General features: G+C 52.5%; 1 protein-coding gene across 2 annotated transcripts in view; it reads right to left on the reverse strand.

Moving 5' to 3' along the window:
• Positions 1–23,753, reverse strand: part of NOL4L (nucleolar protein 4 like) — a 64,481-nt gene that overhangs the window by 36,358 nt on the left and 4,370 nt on the right. The window contains exons 1-4 of one of the 2 annotated variants that reach the window (XM_063349832.1): positions 12,875–12,941; positions 9,701–9,856; positions 5,904–6,015; positions 1,248–1,357 (exon numbers count right to left, since the gene is read on the reverse strand). In XM_063349832.1, coding sequence (XP_063205902.1) covers positions 1,248–1,357; positions 5,904–6,015; positions 9,701–9,772 — 294 coding nt within the window. In that variant the 5' untranslated portion in view covers positions 9,773–9,856; positions 12,875–12,941. Of the gene's footprint in view, positions 1–1,247; positions 1,358–5,903; positions 6,016–9,700; positions 9,857–12,874; positions 12,942–23,753 lie in introns of those variants that run through there. The other variant, XM_063349830.1, reaches the window with a different exon arrangement.

Consider the following 23,753-nt stretch of genomic DNA (forward strand, 5'->3'; position numbering starts at 1 on the left):
TTTACCCCAGCCCAGCTCATCCCAGTTTACCCCAGCCCAGCCGGCCCCGGAGCTGTCCATAGTTCTACCCCCCCGATGCAGCCCGAGCGCCAAACCTGGCACATCGCAGCCTTTCATGTTTCAAAAGCCCATAACATAACTTATTGCAAACAAAACCTGAAACCCACTCAAGCATCCAACACACGCAAAGGAAAAAAGCTCCAAAACACAGAAGTGCTTCCAGCCAGGTGCCATTTTGTCCTCCAGCAAGAAGGCTTCGCTGCCGAAGCGATGGAGGAGCTCGGTATCTCGCCAGTTCCTGACAGCAAACCCACATCCGGAATTTTACACCCTGGCAAGAGATGCTCTAACCAATGTCCCTTTAGATAAAAGTACCCACTGGGCACAACTTCACAGCTCAAGCTATCAGCAAGGTTTTCCACCACTGCACAATGCAAATTCTTTCACTTCTTGCAACTGGCAGCAATGTATGAGATCAGATTCAGGTTTCAGTGTGCTGGAAAGAAAATCCAGCACTGGCTTCCAGTGCAGATTGTGGGGAGCAACTAAAACATACTTTTCTTTTTATAGACTGTTTCCATGGTGCACAGAGGTTCCCATAGCTAATTCTGCAGCTGCAGAACTTCAGAAAATTGCACAGCCTGGGTATAATCCTGTGGCAGTCTGCCCCATCCATTCCCAAATCAAAATCCGATGGCTTAACACTTTCATCAAACAACTGAGCCTTCTACTAATTTGACACAAGAACCAAGTAGCTGCGGTTGAACTTCCTCAAGTTGCCGATCCGTTTAAGAGAGCACTGGAGCAACCGAAGCAAGGTCTGGGTGTCAGACCCCCTCTGATAATGCTCCCAGACAATTAGGAGGTGGTAAAGAAACAAATTTCTATTTGCCATATTTATTTTTAAGACAATTTCTTAGAAGAACTGTACATCTAAAGAACAAGCAGACTGTTATAAGCAATAACTGCACAAACTCCACCTCTGCTGCTCTCCACTGCCATGACTGAAGTAGCCCCCTCTGCTTTCTCTGAGCCAGAAGACCAGAGACACGCTGCCCTTCCAACTTCCAGGCACCAACACTCGCTGTACTTGGTCAGAGCCTGGCCCGCCTGGACAAACTGGCAATTTCCAAAAGCATCCTCCAAAAATTGATGTGCCAAGCACCAATCAAGCACCTTCACCCCCTAAGCATGGGCAGAAACCCGCTCTGTACCTCGCACCGCCCTGCGTCCGGAGCGCGACTCACCTGTTCCTGGGAATTCATTACCCGCAGCTTCATTTGCTTCAGGTAAGTAGAGGTGAGGGGCATGTTGTAGTCAATGATCCCAGAAACCAAAGAGGAAGGTGGTTCGCTCTCTGAAGAACGGAAGAAAAACTTTATTTAGATACAGGGATGTGGAAGCACAAAGCTACGATGTGTTCTCATAATCGTTAAACTTATGTATTTAGAAGTGCTTAAAATCTCTTGCTAGAGCTGGTGCCCGCTGAGCTAAGGTTCCTATAAGAACACGGCCCCACCAAGAACATAATTACAGAACAGATGTTGTTTTGGAAAAAAAAAAAAAAAGCATTGCTGTCACCTGCGGAAAAGACTACCCATAATACATGATTTTTCAGTCTACCAAACTAGATTGTAGCAGAGGAAGGCACCAAGTCTTGCTGATGCCTCCGAAGCACTTCCATGCAAATGGGATTTATGCAGAGGTTGATGAACAAGAATATATTTGCAGCTTGCTTTAGCATTGCAAAGTCTTGCCAATTTTGCTGGGATTCCCTCAGGTAGGAGTTAACATTAAGGCAACTTATTAAGTATCTCTATCTGGTGATGAAGATTATTTTTAACACGCTCATTAAAACATAAACTTAATTTTAACGAACTTTAATTTAAATTCTTCCTGTTGATTCCTCTGGCTGCATCACATTGAGCTCTAGAGATCATTCTAGATTCAGACTGCTCCTGCAGATCATTTTGTTGAGCCAGACCAGAGGAGTCCCCACAAAGCAAAGTCTCAGTGATTTTTCTGAACCCTCAAAGATTTGTCAGCTCTGCCGTCATCACCGTGGAGCTTGCAAGCCCTCCACATAGGACATGAAGACCACCAGAAGGATCTATTCTAACACTGAATTTACAGGTTTGTGCAATGGGTTTGTTCAAGAGGAAAGTTGCCGTTTCCCACAGGGATGGCTGCTGGCTAAAAGGAAGATTTCTTTGCCCTCAGTACAGGCAGATCCAAGTGTGGAGAATTAATCCAGCCTTCCAGCACACTTTGAAGGGATGTGTGGTGTCCACTGGAAAGTGAGCTTAAACAACGACGGATGGGGAAGGATTTCCAGGAGCAGAAGGTGAACCAATGGTGGGAGGTTTCCGTTCCCATCTCTGAATCTCCCTGGCTGGCTTGCATTTTCTGGGGTCACTGGTTTCACAGGCACCTCTGACACAGCCCCTTGAAAAAGAGCCTTCACAAAATGTTTTACAGCACCTTAGAAAACCCATCAACCCAAACATAATGGGCCTGCTTTTCAGAAATGCTGAATATCAAAAAATCCCAGTGAAACTCAGCAGACCCGAAGATGCTCCACACCTCTGGAAATACCAGATCTATCATGTCTGATTAAGAAATGACCTGACCGAAAAACTGCCTGTAACAGGTTTAAACATCACATAGGTTTTTGCAAATCTTCTGTATCAAGATACTAACCGGGTTTGTGGAAATATTATGCTTTTTTTCCAGGTCCATCTAATTTGACCCTGGGCAGCTGAAGCATTCCTGCCTGTGGATACAGGAAAGCGGGGCCAGAGCTACTCAGGCCATCAATTTGCTCAAATATGAAGGTGCAAAGCTTTTAGGAACCTCGTAAACTAATTCCTCCCTTCTTTTCTCATGGCTGTATGTCAGTGTGTCTGGCATGCTTCGACCTACAGATTAACTAAGAGCACTTCTACATCTCTATATATTAAGCACCCAAAATAAGCCATTATTCTACTGTGCAAGGATGTTACTTTGTGATGAAAAGATGCTAAAATCCTGGTGCAAGGGGTGCTTCTCGCAGGCTGGTTCTGTGGTGAAAGGGGAAACGGCTCCCAGGAACAAAATCTGCCACCTTACCCAGGCTGGCTGGGGTCATCAATATTTCTTTCTCCAATAACTCTTCTTTAAGAAGAGTTTAGGAAAGCATTTGCTAAGAGTAACGAAGATAGAGCTGCTCTTTCCTTGAAGCACAGGTGTGGATGAGTCTTTCAGACCTGGGAGGATGATATGTTGCTCTCCTGCCATCCCCTGCTTAATAGTTCAGCGCTGCAGAAATGACTGAGGCTCAACAGAAGCAGCTCAGCATCCTCACGTGGGGAGGAAGAGGGAGGTAGATGATCTCTGGTGCTTAGATTCTGCCTGAAACCATCCTGATGTAAATCTGGAACAATCCCATTAGCAGCCGCAAATTTACTGTGAATTTGTGCAACTGCAACAGATAAGAGCTTGAGCCTAAAAAACCAAAACCTTTATTCTTTTTTAAGCTAACTGGAAAAGAAAGAAAACCTTTGTTTTAAAAGGCCTGAGGGACTCCATGGGTACAATCCTCACATCCTACGTCACCAGAGGGGGCTACTGGAATCCTTTAGCTCATTTTTCAAAACGTTCTCTGTATCACATGCCCCATGTGTTTGACATACAGATGGAGCAGGCAGAATGGTTTCAAGTGAAATGGTTTCGATCCTAATTCCACACTTGTATAACTCCACTGGAATTAGTCTTAATTTAATAACAGGGTAAAGAGATCACAGCGAAGTCCAGTGATGTTCAAAGTTTCCCATAAGCGAGACAATTTGCTTTTATGAATTATGTGGGTGCCCTGCAGGGTTTGATGTCAGATATGTTTAATCAGGGATTTTTGTGATCACTAAGGAAATGTGTTGAGACTTGTTTGATGGACAAGAGATGGGAATGACTTAATTTTTTTTCACCTTACTGAGTTAAACTTTACCTATGTATGCTTGTACGTGTGTGTATTATATTAGCTTATTTATGTACACCCACATAACTCTTCTACAACCCCAATGGTTTTTTAGGTGATTTGCTCCCAATAAATTCCTGAGTATGTATTAGTGAAATCAGACACGTTTCCCCAGTAAAAGTTACCTTATCTAATCTACACTATGCATTTTCACAGGTACTTAGTCACTATTTAGGTACTATTCAGAGCAGAAAGGCACTTCTGTCCTTCCAGTGCGGGTGGGTAAGAAGCAGGATTTTTTATGCGCGGGATCCTTTGTTTTCCTGTTTGATTTATTTTGGAAGAGAACTGCTAAGGGGGAAAGCTTTATGAAATTATTATTGACATTAATTTATAAATTTGCTCAGGACAGCCAGATCTAAGCCCCGATTTCCACAGCTAGGACCGTTCTGGAGAGGGTACTGAGCACCTGATGTTCTCTGAGCCGCCTCTGAGCCAGGATGGGTGCTCCGGGGAGACCCGCGGATGGTGGGTGGGCAGGAGGGAGTCCCTGAAGGAACAATGGCCCTTTTCATCAGCCTCCTCCTGAAAAGGGATCCTGAGCTCCATGGTGGAGGGCTCGGCTATTGCCAGGCGTTTAGTGCAGTGTCCTGCTTTGGGTCAAGCCAAGAGGCGACATCCTTGTTGGCCTGACTCATCCCATGGCCCTTCCCGTCCATGGAGCTGACAGCTGCAGCGGCAGCACTCGGAATGTCACCCGTGACGGATGCGGCACCATCAGTGTAAAGGTCAGATTTGCTCCCAGTGAGGCCAAAGGCCAAAACTTCTCTTGACCTAATTGGAAAGAGGGATCGGGCCCTTAGCTGGCAGAGTGGGAAGTGCCGCAGTAACGGAGCTTAGACTAATAAATGTCACATAGGATTATTTGGAGAGTTTCTAAAAAATATAACAAGTACAAAGCATTTCAGTCACCAGCTTTGGGTAGCTGGCACACATAATCCACTTAAACGGAACCTCTGGGCTGTCCCTAGCTCTCCTCCTAGCAGTAAACAGTCAGAAATCGGTATTTAATATTAGAAATTTTCTATTGTTGGGTCCTTTGTTCATTTAATTCTGCTTCTCTGCTTGATAAGAGCTGCCAAATGAGCCTGTTTGCCTTAACAGTTTTGAAATAGTCTAACTCTCTGGAGTTTGCTTATGTGTTTTTAAAGAAGCAATTTTGTTGGGTAAAACCTCTCAGAGTCAGTTTGATCCTTTGCACTTGATCATGACCATGAGTTTGTAATTCAGAAAAAAACCACACAAACGTCAACTTTAACCATTTACTCTGGAAGAAAACCTGGTCCCATCTTATGTACCGCCTAGGAGCTGCAGATTGGTTCCATTTACAAAAGAACCATAATGAGCCAACTACCACAATGGCCACACTAATTGGTTGTATGCATAGGCATAATATAACTTTGATTATCAAAACACTTTCCGTTATCAAAAATAGGATCATGACGTGCATATCTATTAATTCAAATTACTTCTTTATCAGAAACTTCAGTTATTTCAGACATATTCAGTGTCTTTCATTACAAAATTAATAGTTTAAAGGAAAAATTTTAGCTCATGTTTTTTTTCAGAAATCGAAGTTTCCACCCACATACGATTATGGGTTGATTGCAGGCATATCTGCAATATTTTTGACCCAAGCTTTGCACTGGGGATGCTCGGAAAGAAAGCTAGGCTGCTTCTGCTCTCTAAGCTGAAAACAGTGACAGGCAAACCAGATTTAAACAATTCTTTCAGCTTGACTATAAAAGTGCACGAAAAATAAGACAGGTTAAGAAAACCATCAGGTTAAGAAGCATTTCATCGATGGGGCAGTATCCCGACAGCTATCAGTGATACCACGCTGGTACGAAACGCTGTGTCAGCTCTGCTGGCAGAATTCATTTGCCTTTACCTTTGGGCTCCAGTCCGTTGGAGTTGAAATGCATCCTCTTCTGGCACTCGGTGCAACTCATCAGGAACCTGGTCACAGCTTCTCTCGGGAGAAAAGCGTATGTCTCCGCAATCTGGGAAAATAACGAGACAGCTGTATGTCCTGGGTGAGGGAGAATGGCTAACGGAGAGCCGGGCGGGGGGCGCGGGAGGCCATCGGCACCCTCCCACCTCGCCTGCTCAGCTGGATGAGAACATCAGCGACTCACAGCAACACACCGTTCCCTTCAGCCCAGTCCTGGGATCCCAGAATCCCTCCCTCTGGAGCAACTGTTGATGGAAGAACATTTTGGGAGGGTAACTGGTGTGTCAGAAAGGCACTGGGAGGCAAATGAACAGACCTTTGGGCTCCCTGCGTAGCCACTCCTTCCCAGAAACTCCTTTCCATTCCCCCTCAAAGTCTGGGAAGAGGAAAGCTACAAACGTGTAAGAATCAAATGGGAAAGTAAGGTCTCGTCAGCTCTGTTTGCGTTGCTAATTACCATCACACCAGTAACCTGAAGAATCCATTAATCTTTTGTAAGGGCAGGTCACTTTTTCCCACAATGACAATCAATTACTGTTAATAATACTTTGCACTTCTGTGACATATTTTATCTAGGGAATTGAAAACATTTTTACAAACAGTAATGAATTAAGTCTCCTGAACCTTTGCGGGATATTTGTATTTCACAGATGAGGAAAAGCTAAGGATAAATATTTAAAACTTGGATGCCTGAAGTTAAACACTATATCCAGACTTAAGCACCCACAGAAGATGCCTGGCTATCACAGAGTCCTCTTATTCCAATTAATCCCCGCCAGCAGCAATTTTACAGTATTTCTAAAGATCAAGACTAGGTTATTTGGAGAAGGAATGAGGCAATTTTAATATAGATTTCTGTAAGGCCATGAGAGACCATCAAATCATGGAGTCTGACCTTCTGTGTAGCACAAGTCAGGGAACTTCACCCAGGTTCTCCTGCAGCCCTGTGGTTTGCCTAAAACATCTTCCAGGAAGACATCTGGTCTTAATTGGAAGGCATTAAGAGGTGGAGAGCCCACCTCTTACTTTGGGGTTGGTTCCTACGGTTAATCACCCATCCTGTTTGGTCTAAGTGACTTGTCCTAGCACGGCGGTTCCCAAACCAGGGGCCGTGACCCCAGCAGGGGTCACAGCACTTACAAGTGGGGTCATAAAGCAGACAGAAATTCAATTGTTTGTGCCAGTCCACGGGGCTGCTAGCCCGGCAGAAGTGGGGCTCATAACGGGAAGCAGGGCTGCAACCAGACACCTCGCCAGCGATGGCTGGTGACGGGCCGAGCCGGGAGAGCAGCCCGGGATGTCCTGATCTCCCTCCTCTGGCCAGGGGGCATCACCCTCCCACCTTATTTTGTTGACAAAAATTAAAAATACCTCAATTCCAAGCCTTTTTCTCCCCTACGGGAAAGGGCGATGCTTAAACCTGGAATAAAATAATCTTATAGAAGGCGTGCAATGGGGCAGAGGGTTTGCTTGATCACGGCTAAAGCAGCCCCGTGACCCGCGGTTGCCGTGGGAGGGAGAGACATTTATCTCCACTGAGCGGCAGCAGAGCCCGAGGTTTTACATGCATGCTAATGCCAGATGGGTGGAAAGTTCAGGCAGGGACCTTGTCCCAGCCGTTCAAATGGAGGATGCGGTGCCCGGTCCTCATGGGATTCTCCTCCTCTTTAGTTCCAGCCCCACCGAGCTCTGTTGTGGCTGAGGGGCTGCTCAGCTCAGCCTTTGCCTCTCTGCGATATTTATCAATGCATGAGCACTAGGGACTCCCACAGAAACGCTGAAATTAGGAGCCTGAAAATTGCCGGTGGCAAACGCGGTGTTGTGGGGCAGGCAGGGAAATGTCCCTTCGCGCTGCCTGCGGGGCTGAGCCCGGTTTCCCTGCCTCTTTTGCTCCAGCAAGCCCACAGTCTCTGCTGCAAACGTTCAGCTAATTTTAGTGATACAGTTGTTATTTCTCAGCTGATTTGATGCTCTGCAGAGCAGACAGCTTCCTTGATGAGTTATCTCCCATCCAAACTCCCTTTCTGATTGCCTCCCTCCGGAGGTCACGGACAAGGGCAAACTCTCCAGTGCCTCTAATCAGAAACGGTGGGGAAAGGGAGAGGGAGAGAAATGGCAGGGGACACTGAAACCTCCCGAGCTGACCACCCAGCAGCATCCCTTTGTGCACCCGAGCCATGGCGCGGGGTGCCGCTATGCAGCATTTCACCTTCCAGACCCGGCTGCAAAGGCGCTCCAGGGAGACAGGGCATGAGCGAGGCCAGCCAGCCCAGCCAGCAGCGTCCTGCCAGGTCAGGAGGGGATACACGCTGCTAATGTGATGATCTCAGCTCAAGAGGGAGACAGAGGGGTGGAGCGTGAAGCGCTCTGACTGCTGCGAGCAGGCCTGGGAAAACAGACGGATCCAGCCTGCTCCCCCGAGGCTGTGCAGGGCACAGATTAGTCCTCCAGAGGGCTGAATTGAAGGAATTAGGGGAGGGTCGGAGTGGTCTGCTGGGGAAATGAGTGGAAAGTTTTTGAATTGTGGTCGTGCTGGTGGGGCTGCTCCCCCCCCCCGGACTATAAAGAGGTCACCTGCCCTTGGCTGCAAGGGCTGTGCCGCAGGGGCAGGAGTTGAATGCACAGGGCATGGAGTGGTGCCACGAGTGGTGAGCGCAGAGCCCCGCTCCCTGGGGGCTCCCACCACACGTGGGGGGCTGCAGGGCACTGGGCTGCCCCTCGGTCACTGCCGGCACAGACAGCCGTGGCTGAACCCAGGGACACAGGCAGGCAGGACAGACTCCACCCCTGAGCTGGCTCTGGCAGCCATCGAGCCCTGCATAATCTCAGGCATCATGGCAGAGACCAGGGCAGCCTGCACAGACCTCTCCAAGATGATGTATACACCAGAGACACGAGCCACCAGCCAGCCACTTCTGTCTCTAAGTGACTTGGTCCTTAGGGCTGTAGGATTCAAGGGAGTAGCTCAGTTTTGGACAGTAAATTCAGCTCTTCTTGTAAAAGGAGAGCCCAAATGTTTGCATTGAAGGGCTCTGCAGAGTCAGGAGAAACAGCAAGCTCCCTGGAGAAGCACACTTCAAGCTAAATTATTCCTGACCTAACTAGAGTGGTTTCAGGATGGATAGAGCTGGTTCTCAGCATCCACGGAGCACCTGACGAGACTTAGCTCGGTGGCTGCCTCCATTTTGCAACAGAGGAAGCCCAGCCATGGGCTGGTGAGAGCATCCACCCCACTGGGGAAGAGGGGTAGATTCTGGCCGTGTCCTAGTCCCTCTTTCTGGCTGTTCCTGCCCTTCAAAACCCAGGTGAGACATTTCCCTCTGGCCGACAGAGACAAAGCAGATGGCGCAGGGCAGAGTGCGCAGGGGACTGGGCAAACGTCCCCTTGTCCATCAGTAATACTGAGCGTTTCTCTTTTTTTTTCCCCCCAGACATGTAGAGTTGTTTTTGTATGATTCACTTGATCTTTCCTCTCCAAGCAGCCGTACCATCGTGCTGCCACTGCAGCCCAGTTTCCCGTCTCCCAAGCAGAGCTGCTCTGCCTTTAAACGACTCCTTTCTCATGCCTCCCCGCACAGGCAAACAGGACTGTCCTTTGCCTCTGCCTCCCGCCAGCGGCTCTGCTTCTACCTGCCCTCCCATCCCTGTCCCCCTCCCCATGGGATGCCCACGGCCCCTCTGCCCCTTCGCTCCCATCCCCTCGCTGCCCGGAGCACGCGAAGGGGGAGTCTCACCGCTCGGTAGGTTTTCTTCTGCCCGGCATGTTTGGGTGCTTTGCCTGGCTCCGACGAGCTCTCCACATGCATCGAGTATATGATGTCAAAGAAATCTTCCACCACCGCCACGCGTTTCAGAGAGATGCCCTCGGGCTCCGACAGTCCATCTGCCCCCTACAACAGTGCAGGCAAGTTGAGTTAGTGTCAGCGATGGGTGACAGGGGTGACAAGATTGGCCCGGGGCTAATGCGGTTGGAGGGGGCAGAGTCGCAGTGTTCCAGCTCCGGGCTGCCTTGGGCATGGGGGATGTGGGGGATAAATTAAACAGTGCTCCAGGGAGGATCTTGCTGTAGCCAGGGCAGTGGCGGCTGCTGCTGTTGTGCTGCTAAAGCTGCCAGTGAAATTGGGCCAGGAACAAAAAAAAAGGGAAGAGTCCAGAGTGGAGTCACAACCAATGAAGAAATTCAATTTTCATAATTTAGGATGATTTTGCTAGGCAGGGAACAGGCAGAGGAAGCTCTTTGGACCTGCACATGGTACTAAACCACCCTGGGAAGCCCCACAACCCTCGCTGGCTGCCATCCCCACGAACATGGATCAGCCGGCAGGACGAGGTTTCACTGCGATGCCAGGATACGGCCCCTAAAGGAAGGAGACAGAATCGCCCTCCTTCCCTGCACTGACCTTTCCAAGGCACCCTCCCTCTCTCGCATACGCAGAGCAGCTGAGCGCTGGCAGCAGCAGCACAGCTCTTTGTGTGTTAGGATGTGCCGGAGAGCAGGAGGCAGTAATTCTGCCACACGGCAGTGGTGACAGACTGGTGGGAGTGGGAAGTGTGGGGAGCAGTGCTCCTCCGAGCTGACTGGCACCGTCAGTGTCAGCTCACACTGGCAGGGTGCGCCGCGGGAAGGGGAGGCAGCCTTTGGTACCCGGCAGCTGCTAACGGTGCTCCAGCACAGAGCGCCAGAGCCGGGAGTGCTAATGGAGACAATCGGAGGCTGCTGTAATGGCAGGGGGTACTGAAAAAGGGCCAGGCTTTGAGAGGTCGCTTAGCTTTTTCCTTGAAAAAACGCCATTGTTGCATAGACAGCTGCATATATACATAAATATATGTATTATATACACATATACATACATATATATATACACAATGCGTCCCTTTGAGGCCCGCTTTCCAAATAGGTATGCTTGGATGCCGTCTGGCTGGTACACACCAGGCTGGTGAGCAGCAACCTGCACATCTCAATGACCTGCAAACTATCTTTTTTTCACATGCATTCAGGCATCTGTGAATGCAGGCGGAGGCTGGCAGAGGTCTGCAGGCAAAGGGAACACCCACTCCTCTACCCTTCATTTTTTGTTGTTATTGGAGGTTGGGCTCTTGTGTATCTTACACGGTCTATAGATTGAATAAATGCTGTTCTTAAGCCACCAGTCAAGGGACTCTCAAAAATCAATCATTTAGAGGGACCGCCTCCTGTTAGACTATTTTCTTGGGGAAGCAGGCTTTAATGTAAAGCGTTGCCTATTAAAGTTGGCTCCTCACCCCAATTTCGGAAAAGAGACTGCCTTACTGGGCATGGACTACAGTGGGACAGGGCGGTGTGATCACCCGGGACACGGGCACAAGGATTTTCCAATACAAACCACCTCTGCCTTCCCCAGGGAGCCCTGAGCCGTATATAAAGGTGGCTGTAACAAAGAGAATATTGAGAATGAACACAAGGGGCAGGGTGGCAGTGCTGCTGTGGTGAGGGTCGGGAAACTTCCCCCCGCGGGAGTGTCTTTGAGGAATATAGATCTAATTTTTTCTGTCACCATTCAGGGAGTTTCGCTTTAATCGAGGGCATGGGTATTCCCCTGCCAAGGAGGAACGGGCATTAGGAGGCTTCCTACTGACCAATAATCCTCAGAGCAAGGTTGAAATGAGGATAATTACAGAAACAGGACAAAGAAAAATGCATCAGGAGAAAAGCACAGTCAGATGCAACAAGAGCAGCCCTCAAAATTAAGGTTGTAACCAACCCCATGCGCAAATCACTATTTCCAGGGCCATCTCAAGCGACTAAAACCCTCCTCCCTGCATGGCCAGCGGTTCCCTATTTCCTCATCGGTTTCAGAATGAATGCAGTTAAGGTAACCTCAGGGTCTGGGCATCACTACAGCCTCTCTGCACCTCCAGCGCTGCCTTCTCCACCCTGGCTGAACGCCGGAGCTGCCTCCTCAACATCCCATTCCCTGCAGCGACCCTCCCCTGATTCTTTGCATCTCTCCATCCCCTCATCAGCCTTGTGACTTCTCTCCCCGTGATGATTATTTAGCTCTGGGAAGTAGGTGAGATGCATGCGGTATCAAAGCCACTGGATATAAGAAGCTGTATCAAGTCAGTGCTTCTAGGATTACAGTGGTTTATATCTGGCAATATAACCAAATGTTGACCTAGGATTTAAGAGGACACACACACTATAGCCTACCTCTCAGAGGGGCCCACGCCCCTCTGGTTCCTCCTTCCACACCCCGTATTGCTCACGAGTATTCAAGGCATGAGTCAGAGCCCATAATATCTCAGAACGGCTTAAAAACCCTAAGGTTTAAAAAGCAATAAAAATTAATTTGGGAAGAAGGATGGGAATAAGGGATGCTTTTACCCCCTCCTGATGCCAGGGCTTTATGGGAAGTCACCTGCCCCCAAAATGAGTAAAAGATTTCAGGAGCAAAAGCTCAGCCTTGAGATAAGCATTTGGGAACGGGCGGCATTTCAGGTGCTGAGGAGAGGAAGTCCCTTTCCCACCTTACAGGCATCCTCCTTTTCCCTACATTTGCCCAGCATTAGTTTGTCTCCCCCTTTTCCAGTCTCTCCTTATCCATCCCTGCGTAACCCATCCCACAAATCTCGCCCCCGCCACGTTCTCCTGCCTCCTCCCCACCTTCCCAGCACCGTCAGTGCTCTCCCTCCTCTCCTCCAGGTTCCCCATCAGGTCTTTTTCCTCCCCAGCTGCCCTTTGTTTTTCCCATCTCCTCTAGTCCCACATTTTTTCGCTTGCCTCCTCCTCACACCTCACCAGCCCCCGTAGCCCCCTTGCCCACCGCAGCAGCCCCCCGCAGCCACCCCCTCCAGCCTCTTCCATGGCCCCAGTGCCCGGGTCCCTCCCGCGCCTCCCCGGCTCCATCTTGCCCACCCAGCGCCCTCACCTCCCGTTCTCCCGCAGCCACCTCCTGCTCTCGGGCAACCGGGCTCTATTTATAGCCGAGGGCCGTGCCGGGAGGGGGCCGCTTCGGGCCGGGGTCACCTCACCGCGCAGGGGTGACCCTCATCACCGAGGCCAGCGTGCCCGGTGAAGAGGCGACAGCCATTTCAGGCAGAAGAAGATGCCCTGGGGCGAGGCACCAGGATGGGCTGCGCCACCGCAGGCGTGGGGACCGGCCATGGCGCTGCCAGCGCTCGCCTGCCCAGCCCCTGCCCCGGCATCTTTGTTCTCGGCAGCCGCCCTCCCTCCTGCCCGCCGGAGGGCCCGCTCGACCCCCGGGGCCCGCTCCCCCGGCCCGCCCTCCGCAGAGCAGCCCTCGCCGCTCCCCGGGGCCAGGGCCTCAGGGCGGGGGCGGCCCGGCTCGGCGTGAGGGGACGGGGACGGGGCCCGGTCAGCCCCCGTACGGCGGCGGGGCCCGGTGACATCTGCCGCGGCGGCGGGGAGGGAGGGAGGGAGGGAAGGGGGGAGGCCGCCCCCCCCTGCCCGGCCCGGGCTGAGGCCCCGCCGGCAGGTAGCGGGGTAACCATGGCAACCGGCGGGGCCGCGCGCTGCCGGCGGTAATCCGCTCCCCCGGGCCGGGCCGGGCCCGCCGCCGCCGCCTCCTCACGCCCGCAGGGCCCCGACCGGACACGGGCAGGGCCCCGACACGGCTGCGGGCACCCCAGGGTGTGGGCTGGCCCCGGGGACCGGGCAGGCTCCCGCCGCCCCAGGCGCCGGCTGTCCCGCCTGCTCCCTGCCGCTCTCCTGGCAGCCCTGCCATGGCTCCCACATGGACCTGCCCTGCCTTGGAGCCCCACAGCGGCACCCGCACGCCTCCATGGCCGGCCTCCCCCCACCCAGCCGGCTCCTTCCCCCTCCCAGCCACCCAGGCCCCTGCCTCCATTCCTCAGCTGCCCGGCCTGCGTGTGAAAACTGTCACAACCGGAGGGATTCGCAGCTAAACTACAGCACTGACAAGCAAACTGGGTTTTCCGCAGGGCAGCAGGTCTGCGGCTGGCAGCTGCCATCCGATCCCCTCCGCGGTGACCTCCATCCACCCTGAGACCCTGCGAGCCGCCACCGCCCCGGCGCGAAACCAGACTCCCAGCCCGGGGCAGCTCCACGGAGAGGCCAAGGGACGAGCAGCAGGCCCCACGCACAGGGCTCCCCGTCCCTGCGAGACCTTCCCTGCCTCAGATTTTCTGATTTAGGAGAATCTGGGGGGATTTCATCTGCACTGCAAGCCAGGGAGACAGCTGTCCAAAGCCTGTGTGCTCCTCTTCAGATTAACTGGGGTGGGCACTGCTGGAAGACCCAGTACCTGCCTGGGCTGGGCTCAAATGCCTGGAAGGTCCTGGCTCTGCCCTGGCACCGGCTGGCAGGGACAATCTCTGCCTCCTCCAGTAGGGCTGGCAGCTCCCCTGCGGCCTGGGAAGCTGCCCCTGCTTTGCTGCTCCACAGAAAAGTTGCCCCTTCCAGAAGGGGGGACGCGGGAGGGCCATTGGGTAGGGGGTGCTGGAGCAGGAGAAGGATGGGAGGGAGCGCCGACCGCTTCCCCATCTGCTGTGTTCAACGGTAGATAAAATGCTCCCCTGGCCTTTGCGCGAGGGGCCGATACCAGCCGAATTCAGCTTCCTGTGAGTCAAAAGCCGCTTCCTGCCAGCAGAGCCCTGCCTGATAATGGCTGCACTCTGTTCCCTGGCCGGGGAGCAGACCCTCTGCCCTCACCTCTTCTTGCATCTCCCACATGAAAGCGTTCATCTCCCTATCTCCCAACCACAGCATCTCCCCCCCCCAGTATGTTAAACATTAATTTCCCACTGCTGTCTGGAAGGGCTGCTGTCACCCTCATCCCCGGGCCACCCGAACGGGAGGTTTGGGGCCAGCTGTATCGAGCTGCCCCTCAAGGTCACCTCCCCTGCATGCAGGAGAGACGCAGCGTGGTTCACTCTGTTGGCGTTCCTGCTGCCCGCCGGCAGCGAGGCACGGCCGCCTTCCCCCAGACGGGTCAGGATCAGGGTTCCCCAGTCCCACACTGGAGCGAGCCACCCCACGGCACGACTGCGTGTTCCCCAGCCCTTGCCTGGCAGCGCTATCTCTGCAGCAATCAGCTGTCCCTCACCCGCACTGACAACCCTCGGTGGTTCCCTCTGCCGCCTGCGCAAAGGTGCCGTCACATACCTGTTCTGAGATCAGCAAACTTGGGTTTGTGTTTTACCTGGAGCACTCTGCTCTCTTTTCTCCTTAAGGCGCCTTTCTAATTTCTACAACTTGTGTTTTGTTCTAAGGAAATGTCTGTTCTTTAGAAAAAAATTATCAGCTGTGACGAGGAGCCAACGTGCACAGGACAAAGCAGTCAGACAGAAACTGCGACATCCAGCAAGGGATGAAATGCTGCCGTGCCGTCAGAGACACCCCGTCAGAGACATCCCCGTCAGGTGCTTCAGAGACGATACCTCGAGTCCATCTCCCTGGCAGCCCACGGCCTCCCTGGCTGCGTCCCGCACCCAGCGCCGTGGTACCACTGGCAGACAGAGCAGCGAGCACAGGCAGCACAGCCCACCTCTGCAACTACTCCTTCTGCACAGGCCTCAGTACCAAAACCGACGTTTTATTTCAATATGGACTCTTACAACTTTTGATCAAGAAACTGTTCTTGGTACTTCTCATCTCTGGGAAGTCAGTCCTTGATTGGCTTCTATATTTAGACTTCTCCAGGGCTTTAGGAAGTTCACTCCTCATGGTATTTAGGTGTAGGATGAAAGCAGCTTTTGCGGGGGATATGTTAAACCACAGCAGGCTCCCTCTGCTAATGCTGCGAGGAGAAAGAAGAGCTAAATTCCTCGAACTTCCCTCTTCCTCTTGTCCCTCATGCCACGGGCACAGTGCGTGCCTTAGAAATAGGCACTGGGGAAATGCTAGGCTGAGAACAATACCAGATGTATTTCTCATAATAAAAAGAACCCATCAGAAGAATATGGGAAATAGTCTCCTTTACAGAGTTTGCTCTTTTTTCTCCTGGAAATATTTTGCTGGGAAATTTTTCTGATCATTTCTGGTTGAAAACTGGGGGGAAAGCGGTTGCTGAAATGTTGATGATGTTTTCTCTGCGCTAAGCATTTATGTCATTTCCCGGGAACCACCAAGCAAACATGAAGTCCCATCCTGCGCTTCCAGCTACAGTCCTACTTACTGCAGTAAAACCAGCCCCGGCTCTGCTGATCAGCCGAGCTTCACTCCAGCCCAGGAGACTTCATTTCTCCAGGGGAAACCAAAGCACAAAGAATAAGTCATTTTCCCAAAGCTACGCGTTGACTCAGGCCAGGAGCCGGTGGACCGGTGTGCCCAAGGCCCCGGCCACCAGCCTGCGCTGGGTGCATTTGCATTGTTTCTCTACCCAGAACTGTACACAATACTTTTTTTTTTTTTTTTTTGCAAAGTAAATACTTCCTTGTGAGGGGGAGCCGGGCGCATTATTTTTAGACGGCAAACAAAGCTGAGGTGTATGTCTTTCAGTGGGGGGACAGGCGCCTCTTAGGAGCGAGCTGCTCTTTCAGCAGCCGCAGCTGAGCTGTCGGGATGGGTCCAGGCCTTTGCTCTGACCTCGACTTATTCCTCTCCCGGCTCCCAGCCCTGGGAATGAAAACACGGCGGCCTGGGAGGGGCGAGCCTGGAAATGGCAGCCCTCTCTCCAGCTGCGGAGAGGGCCCAGGTGGGCTTTGCTGCGGGGCTGCCTTGCCGGCTGGTGCCAAGGGGAGGTGGGTGAACGCGGGATCTGGTGGATGGAGAACGGGGTGCTGCTCTCCATCCCGGACCGGGAGAAGCCCCGCAGGCAGAGAGGTTTGCTCGGATGCCTACTCCGCCTGGGAAGCAGAGGACATTTTGCACCACGCAGGAGAGCAGAGCTGCCTCCCCGCGAGCAGCGGGCTGCCTACCGGCAGGAGCCACAGAATCTGGCACGCAGAGGCAAGCGCAGCGCTCCCCAATAAACGTGACCCCGCGCCCGGCTGCCAGGAAGGAGCGGGGAGCCGGCGCTGCCCTGCCTGCGGGTTACAGGGCAGGCGAGAAGGATGTTTGAAAGGTAACAAAATACTGGGGGTTGTGGATCCCCCTCATCAGGGAATTTACAGACCGTCTCTTACACTGTCAGAGCACCATTTCTCTTGGTTTTGGTGAGAAAGGCTGAACATCTGACTGACCTGCCCAGAAAATCGCTTCCCTGGGGCCACCGTCTTCCCACCCATCAACTGGGGACTATGGCACTGCTCGGCTCTGCAGCATGCCACCGGCGCAGGAGAAGTGTCACACAGTGGCTTGCCACCAGGGACAGTACCACGGACATTATTATTTGGGGATTATTATAACGTTGCAGTATTTTTTACTGTTTTGAAATAGGTAGAGTTAAAATGTGAGGTTTTGTGGGTTGTTTTTTTTTTTTGTAATAAATCTGTAAAGATGGCTAGCTATTGCTTAATATCATTTGAATCTTGTTTTAGGTGATTTGTGGGGGGGAAGCTGCAGGGGTGGGAAAAAGGGGGGAAACTGGTAGACTGCATTTATAATTAGAAGAGGGTTAATATTCCATAGCATCTTGAGAGAAATCTAAAACTAGAAATGTAAAAGATATTGAAAATATACAGCTATAACGCAAACTCAAACATGTTTAGAGCTGGCTCTTTCTTGAAGTAACTTATCAGCGTGAGCCATCTCCCCAGCACTGAGGCACTAATCTAATAAAGATCACTACCAAAGCAAAATCTTTCAAGTTGGAGGGGGACGAGGCACTGTAACAAGTGATGAGGTTACCTGTCACAGCAAGGTGACCCCTCTCTTCCTGGGAATAGACCCAGCAGCGTTAGGGCAGCCGTGCAGCATCGTCGCACCTACAGCGAGGACACGGGGATGTCAAAATGAAACTAAGTAGGAGGCGGCACAGAGCAGCAGCGGCAGTTCAGCTCGTCAACGGCAAGCAAAATTATGTAAAATAAGTTACAAATGATGCTACAGTGAATCAAGGTCAGGCTGGGCTGAGAGGCTGAGCCCTGGATGCCTGGCATCCCAGTGTCAGCTCCCTGTTCCCTGGCAATTCTGAGTATGTGGGCCACAGTTGGAGACTCCCACAGGAACAGCAAGATGTGCCTCTAGGAAAACGCTGACAGCTCAGCAGCCGTTCGTGGGGGGTAAAGCGCCTGCACGCCCTCCCTTCCCCAAACCCAGCCTCCTCGCCAGGTAAGGGCAAGGCAGGACTTGAGCCCTGCCAAGCTGCGATGGCTTCAGCACAGCCCGTCCGTGGTGCCGGAGCCTGGAAATGCCGATCTCCCGCTTTACCCCACCACGTCGCTCGCTGCTGCTGCTCCCCATGAGCGCGCGTTGGGTTCAAAAATACGGTGCCTTAAATGCGGACGGTGCTGAACCACGACGGTCAGGCTGGACTCCATCACCCCCTTTCCCAACGTGGGAACCCAGCAAAACACACGGCAGGTGCCCTCGGTGAGAGCAGGCGCTTACTGTTGTCCCTGCGCGCGTTTATTCTGGGCTGCACACGCGGCTCTGTAAGGGTGGGGGGGTCCTACAGAGGGAACTGGGGGGGCATGGGGGAGAGATGTCGATGGAAATCTGTTAGACCTCTCCCTGCATTCAGGTACCCCCCCCTATATTCTGGATGTTTCCAACGTAAGCACACAAGGTGGACCCCAACTCTCCAAAATCTGAGCTCTGACTTGTAAATGATGCCCAGGAAGGATTCCCCATTAACCTGGGATGGCCAAATGGATTTTTTTGAGCTCCTGACTGAGACTACACGTGGGGGGAGCAGACGTCAAGTGTGTCGTTTAACGCTCCATCGTGGTAATCCACCCACAGAGACCCCTCTCCCAGGTCTGACACAGGCCAACAACATCCCATCACATCTGGTCTAAGAGCTGCATCACGGCAGGTTGGACACATGGGTCCCACCGAGCTGCTTCACATCTGGGTCCCCTTGCTTTTCTGTGAGTCTGTGTCTCCAAACAGGGATGCTACTGGGAGCTAAAGAAAGGGAGGGCAAACCAAACGGGGCAGGGAAGCCAGACAATTAATATAACCTGCCCTCTGCGTGAGGAATAAATTGGCAGCTGACAGGTTATAATCTGCGCAAGCAGGATCTTCGCAGGAGAGGTGAAGGCTCCATTGGGGGCCAATTGGATGGTTAATTAGGAGGACAAAGCAGAGGATTCGTGAAAGTGTTTATGAAACTGTGCTTGGCAAGGGAGCCTCTGAGAAACGCTCACCAGAGAGGAGCGGCTTTTGGTTAGGAGGAGGAAACATGAGGGTGAAACAGCAGAACCGAGCACCGAGAGAGAAAATAGCAATGCAAATGTCCGTAAGAGGGACGGGGGATTCCCAAGTGCGGTGCAGGGGAGTTCAGGGAAGGACCCTATGACATCTAATTTTTCTAGAAATACATGGGCCGTGTCCTCCCTCTTCCTCCTCCCTCCCTGGTCCCCACCCCTGTGACCAAAAAAAGCCGGGGCAGCACGGAGCAGCCTCTGGAGGTAGCTGGCAGGCAGCCGCCACCGCCAGCCAATCCGTGCTCCGTTCCCCGTGCAGAGAAGGGCACGAGGAAAGCAATTAAACCGAAGCTTTGATTAGGACTCACAGATGACTGCTTGTGTTAGAAATGCCTGAGCTTCTTTAAGCGTCTTGGCGGTGGCTGGAGCCGGCCTGATCCCCCATCCCCTCCTCAGCGCGTTGCTGCTGCAGCAGGAGCGTGACTGATGCTCTCTGTCCCACACACGGCTCCGAGAGCTCAGAGGTAGGAACCAGTTGCTAAGAGACAGGACTGTACTTTCCAGCCCACATCCAGACCTTTGTCACCAGCTCAAGGGCTTTCTGCTGGATCAAAACGCCCAGCGCAGGTGAGCGGGAGCAGACAGGCCTCCTCCCAACCCAGCAGAGATGCCTGGTCCCGGCTCAAGGAGCCGCACAACCAGCATCCAAACCACTGATGGGAATGATAAATGTGAGCGTGTCCCCAGGGGACCAGCTCCCCCGGGCTGGCTGCTTGTCCCAGTGCTGTGAGACTGCAAACTGGAACGCCCTGTGGGTAACTGGGCACCTCTGCAAACGGTACTTGCAGCATTGAAACCCAGAAGGTTTGGGATGTCTCGGCAGCATGGATGAGTGGATGACTCAGGGTTTGCTTTGAGGTCACTCCTTCAAATGCAAGCCAAGCCAGGAGTCCCAAAGTTTATTCTCCTTTATTTTTTGGGGGGGTGCCTGATCACACATCATTCTTTAGCCCACAGATTCCCATAACACAGACCCATCACCGTCTCTGGCAAGCAGAAAGCCCAAACTCTGATTCACGGAGACTGAGTTACCCCGTCTCCCCCAGAATATCCCCTCCCTCTCGGCGAGGAACGGTCCATCCTGAGCCACCAGCATCGCCTCTGCCTGTGTGTGGGAAGGGAAACGCGTCCCTCTGGGCTGCTGAGCCGAAGCAGAGCAAAGGACAGAGAGAAACCATTCACACAGCATCTCGCCTTCCCACCTGTCATTCCATGAGAGGCCCCGTACCGCACTGGCAAGACACAACCACCCTCCGCTTAACTCCGCTGCCTTCATCTCAGACACGCAGGGAAGAAGCCCTTACGCCAAACCTCTGCTCTTACTGTCTGCTCCCATGTACACGCACACGCAGTCTGCAGCTATTTCTCCTCAAATAAATTGCTGCTCTTTGGCACCCGCCATAAAAGTGGAAGTCAGCAGCATTCCAACAAAGACGACGATTTTGGCCAACAGGTACCTGCCTTCGCTACAATCAGCTAATTAAACCAGGCACCGAAACTCAGGGGTGGCTTTGGCCCATCTTGATGCAATTCTTTAGAGGCGGGCACAGCTGATATAAGATCAGGGGAACATAACTGCTAATTTGCACTAAAGAAAGAGATATGAACGTGTGTTCCCCTGTCACAGCAATGCGGACGAGGTTTTGGGAAGCCAGAGCATCCGTGCGGGCTGGGTGAACGGACACCGCATCGATGCTCCTCTGCGCCTCCGTGGTTTCCCCGCCATTTGTTTGTCCAAAATGTAGTTCACAGACTGCTCATGTCAGGCCTAACGTAAGAGCAGACTGTAGAAATGCTATTGCAGGAGGTTATTGCTGAGAATGCTTTGGACAAAGAGATTCATGAGAAAGTCCTCACTGAAAGGAGCGTGGCCACCTCTCCGGGGCTCTGTGGCTCTCCTTAGTCAGCGACCGAATTCCCCTGGTCAGAGCGAACCCCTCTGAGTCACGGCCCGCGAGGAGAGCTGAGAACAGCCCACACACTGCTCTTACAGACGGTCCCCTCAGCTCCTCCATCATTCAGGGCCCTGAGGGCTTGGACCCCTCTTCCTTTGCAAAGGCAGGACATAACCTGAAGAGTCAGAACAACGGCCCCTCATCAGACCTGGATTTCCTTCCATTTTAGATGCATTTAACAAGGCCTTGCAGAGCTGTGCTTCATTTGTTTGCTTTTTTACCTTCTTCAGAGCAATACCCGCCAAGAACCACCAATCTGAAAGCAATTGTGGGGTGAGGGAGATAACTTCCGGATGGAAGTTACCCAAAAAAAGCTGTTCCTCTCGGATCAGCAGTGCCGTCGGTGTTTCTGGACTCATGTAGGATGTACAGTGTAGATGGTAGAGAGAAATTATTCTTTTAGAAACCATTCAGTCAGACATGTATCAGGGGACTGGGCCCAGGAGGAGCGGTGGGATGCGGGACCTTTGCTGATATGACTCCAGGTCTCGCAAGCGCTGGTGACCATGGCAGGGGGGCTGGAACTAGGTGATCTTTAAGGTCCCTTCCAACCCAAACCATTCTATGATTCTATGATTCTACGTCCAGAGCCAGTCCCCGAGGCTGAGGCTGTCTGGGGATGGTGGTGTCTCCCGCTGGAGCTGCACCATGTGCGCTCTACCACCATACCAACAGCCACGGTGGGGCTGCCTTATAATCAGGCTTGGAGCCTTGGCAGAAAAAAAAGGAAGGACTGAATTAGATGCTGTTTTCCCCCCTTATCCCTAGAAGCGGTTTCAGCAGGCTGTCCCAGAGGGGTGCGAGTGGGCAGGAGCTGGAAACGGGCTCTGCTGCCAACTCTCCTGCTCCCAGCTGGGCGAGGAACTTCATTCTGCCAGTCTGCGTAACTGCAGATCATCAGAGCTCTTTAAATTCACCTTGCTGAGGTGCTGGAGGCTTTTGCTGCTGCCTGGTGAGCTTAAGCCAGCTCTCAGGCCCAGAGGACTGGGTATCACTGCTGTGACTCTTACCACGAGCAGCTTCGGAAATAAAAACTGCTCCTGACATGGTGCAGACTTGGAGCTGAATCTGGAAGGGATATCGACGTAGCAGATTTTCTCTGGATGGGGCTGGATGGGACCGCGCACCTGGGCCAGCATCGTGCCAGTCTCCTAAGTGCACATTTCAGTGTAAACCTGCCATCGGTTCAGCTCCTTGGAAAAGCCGGTGCTGCCCCACGTGCTCGGGGGTGGGCTATTTCATAGCAGGTGAAGGCTCTGTATGCTCTAAGTAAGGCTTGTGCTATAGAAGTAATAGACAATTTCTCAGATAATACCCTCAGGCCCATTTGCCTTGTCTAAGGCTCTTCTGAACAGGCTTGATTTATTTTTTTTTTATCACTTGAAGTCCACAGAAAGTCTAAGTGGTTATTCACATAGTGAAAACCTTCTGTTGACTAATGTTCTTAGAGGTTATAGATGTGCAGCTTTTTTGGGGCACTGAATATGGGCACTGAAGGGTACTTGTACCAGGAAAAATGTAGCCTCTATTAGCTGTTGGAGCAGCATCTTTCCAACATGCCTGGCTTCTCAGCTCAAGCGTTCTGCCACTGAGCTGTGCTGTCCTAAGGCCTGGCACCGCGGCTTTCACATCACAGCACTCCCTGTCTCTGGAGCTAAAACGTATTTAGGGATAGGCTGTACTGTCAGATTTATCCGGTGTCCCCTGTGATGCTGTTCCTGCTGTCAGTGAAAGGCCTCCATCCATTTTGCTTTTTGGTCTCGTCAATTCTTTTTACAGCGCTCCCCCTGCGATAGTACCTTTGCTCGGGTGAGTTTCACCAGGCACAACTGTGAAATAATTTTGAACATCTGGCTCCGGGGGAGCCAGCACAGGTGAACTGTACTTGTACAACACCAACCCACCCGCCCAAATGTCCTCAGCCTTTCAGTAACGCCCACAGGAACCCCAGAACCTCGTGCCAGCTCTGCCGGGGACAGGGATGGAGCAGGAAAGACAAATCAAAAGCGCTGCAGAGCCTACCCAATCCCCCAGCCTCCGCACAGTTCCCGAAGGGCCCGTCTGACGCCAGGCTTTCCCCCTGCCGCATCCCGCAGCCCTCCAGCCTCCATCACGGGCTGCCAGGATGAATCTGTCCTGCGAGCCTGGCCACCGCTCCGGAGTTGTGACAAGCTCCCACCAGGCACGGGCGAAGTACGGCATCGATGTAGAGAGGACACGTAACCTCTCCCCGCGGACAATGCCCGATCCCGAGTCTGAGGCTGACCCTCCCCTGCACACCCTGCTGCTGCTACAGCCAAACCCAGCCGCAGCGCCCCTTGTCACCAGCGCCCCTCATCACCAACACGCTGCCCATTTCCCCACGCCTGCCAGTGTGTCTCCATCTCACTCCACATTTGTATGAGAAAGACTGTCTAAATGACGCTAAATGCTTAGGACAAGAGGGACACGAGACTATAATGAACCGCATCTTAGCACCTTGTCACGAACAGATTCTCCCACAGTTCTTAGCAAATCTGGGGAGAAGGGAGAGGGGTTGCGCATCCAGTGCCGGGGTTTG

The sequence above is a fragment of the Chroicocephalus ridibundus genome, chromosome 12, assembly GCF_963924245.1.
Source record: "Chroicocephalus ridibundus chromosome 12, bChrRid1.1, whole genome shotgun sequence".
NCBI lineage: Eukaryota > Metazoa > Chordata > Aves > Charadriiformes > Laridae > Chroicocephalus > Chroicocephalus ridibundus.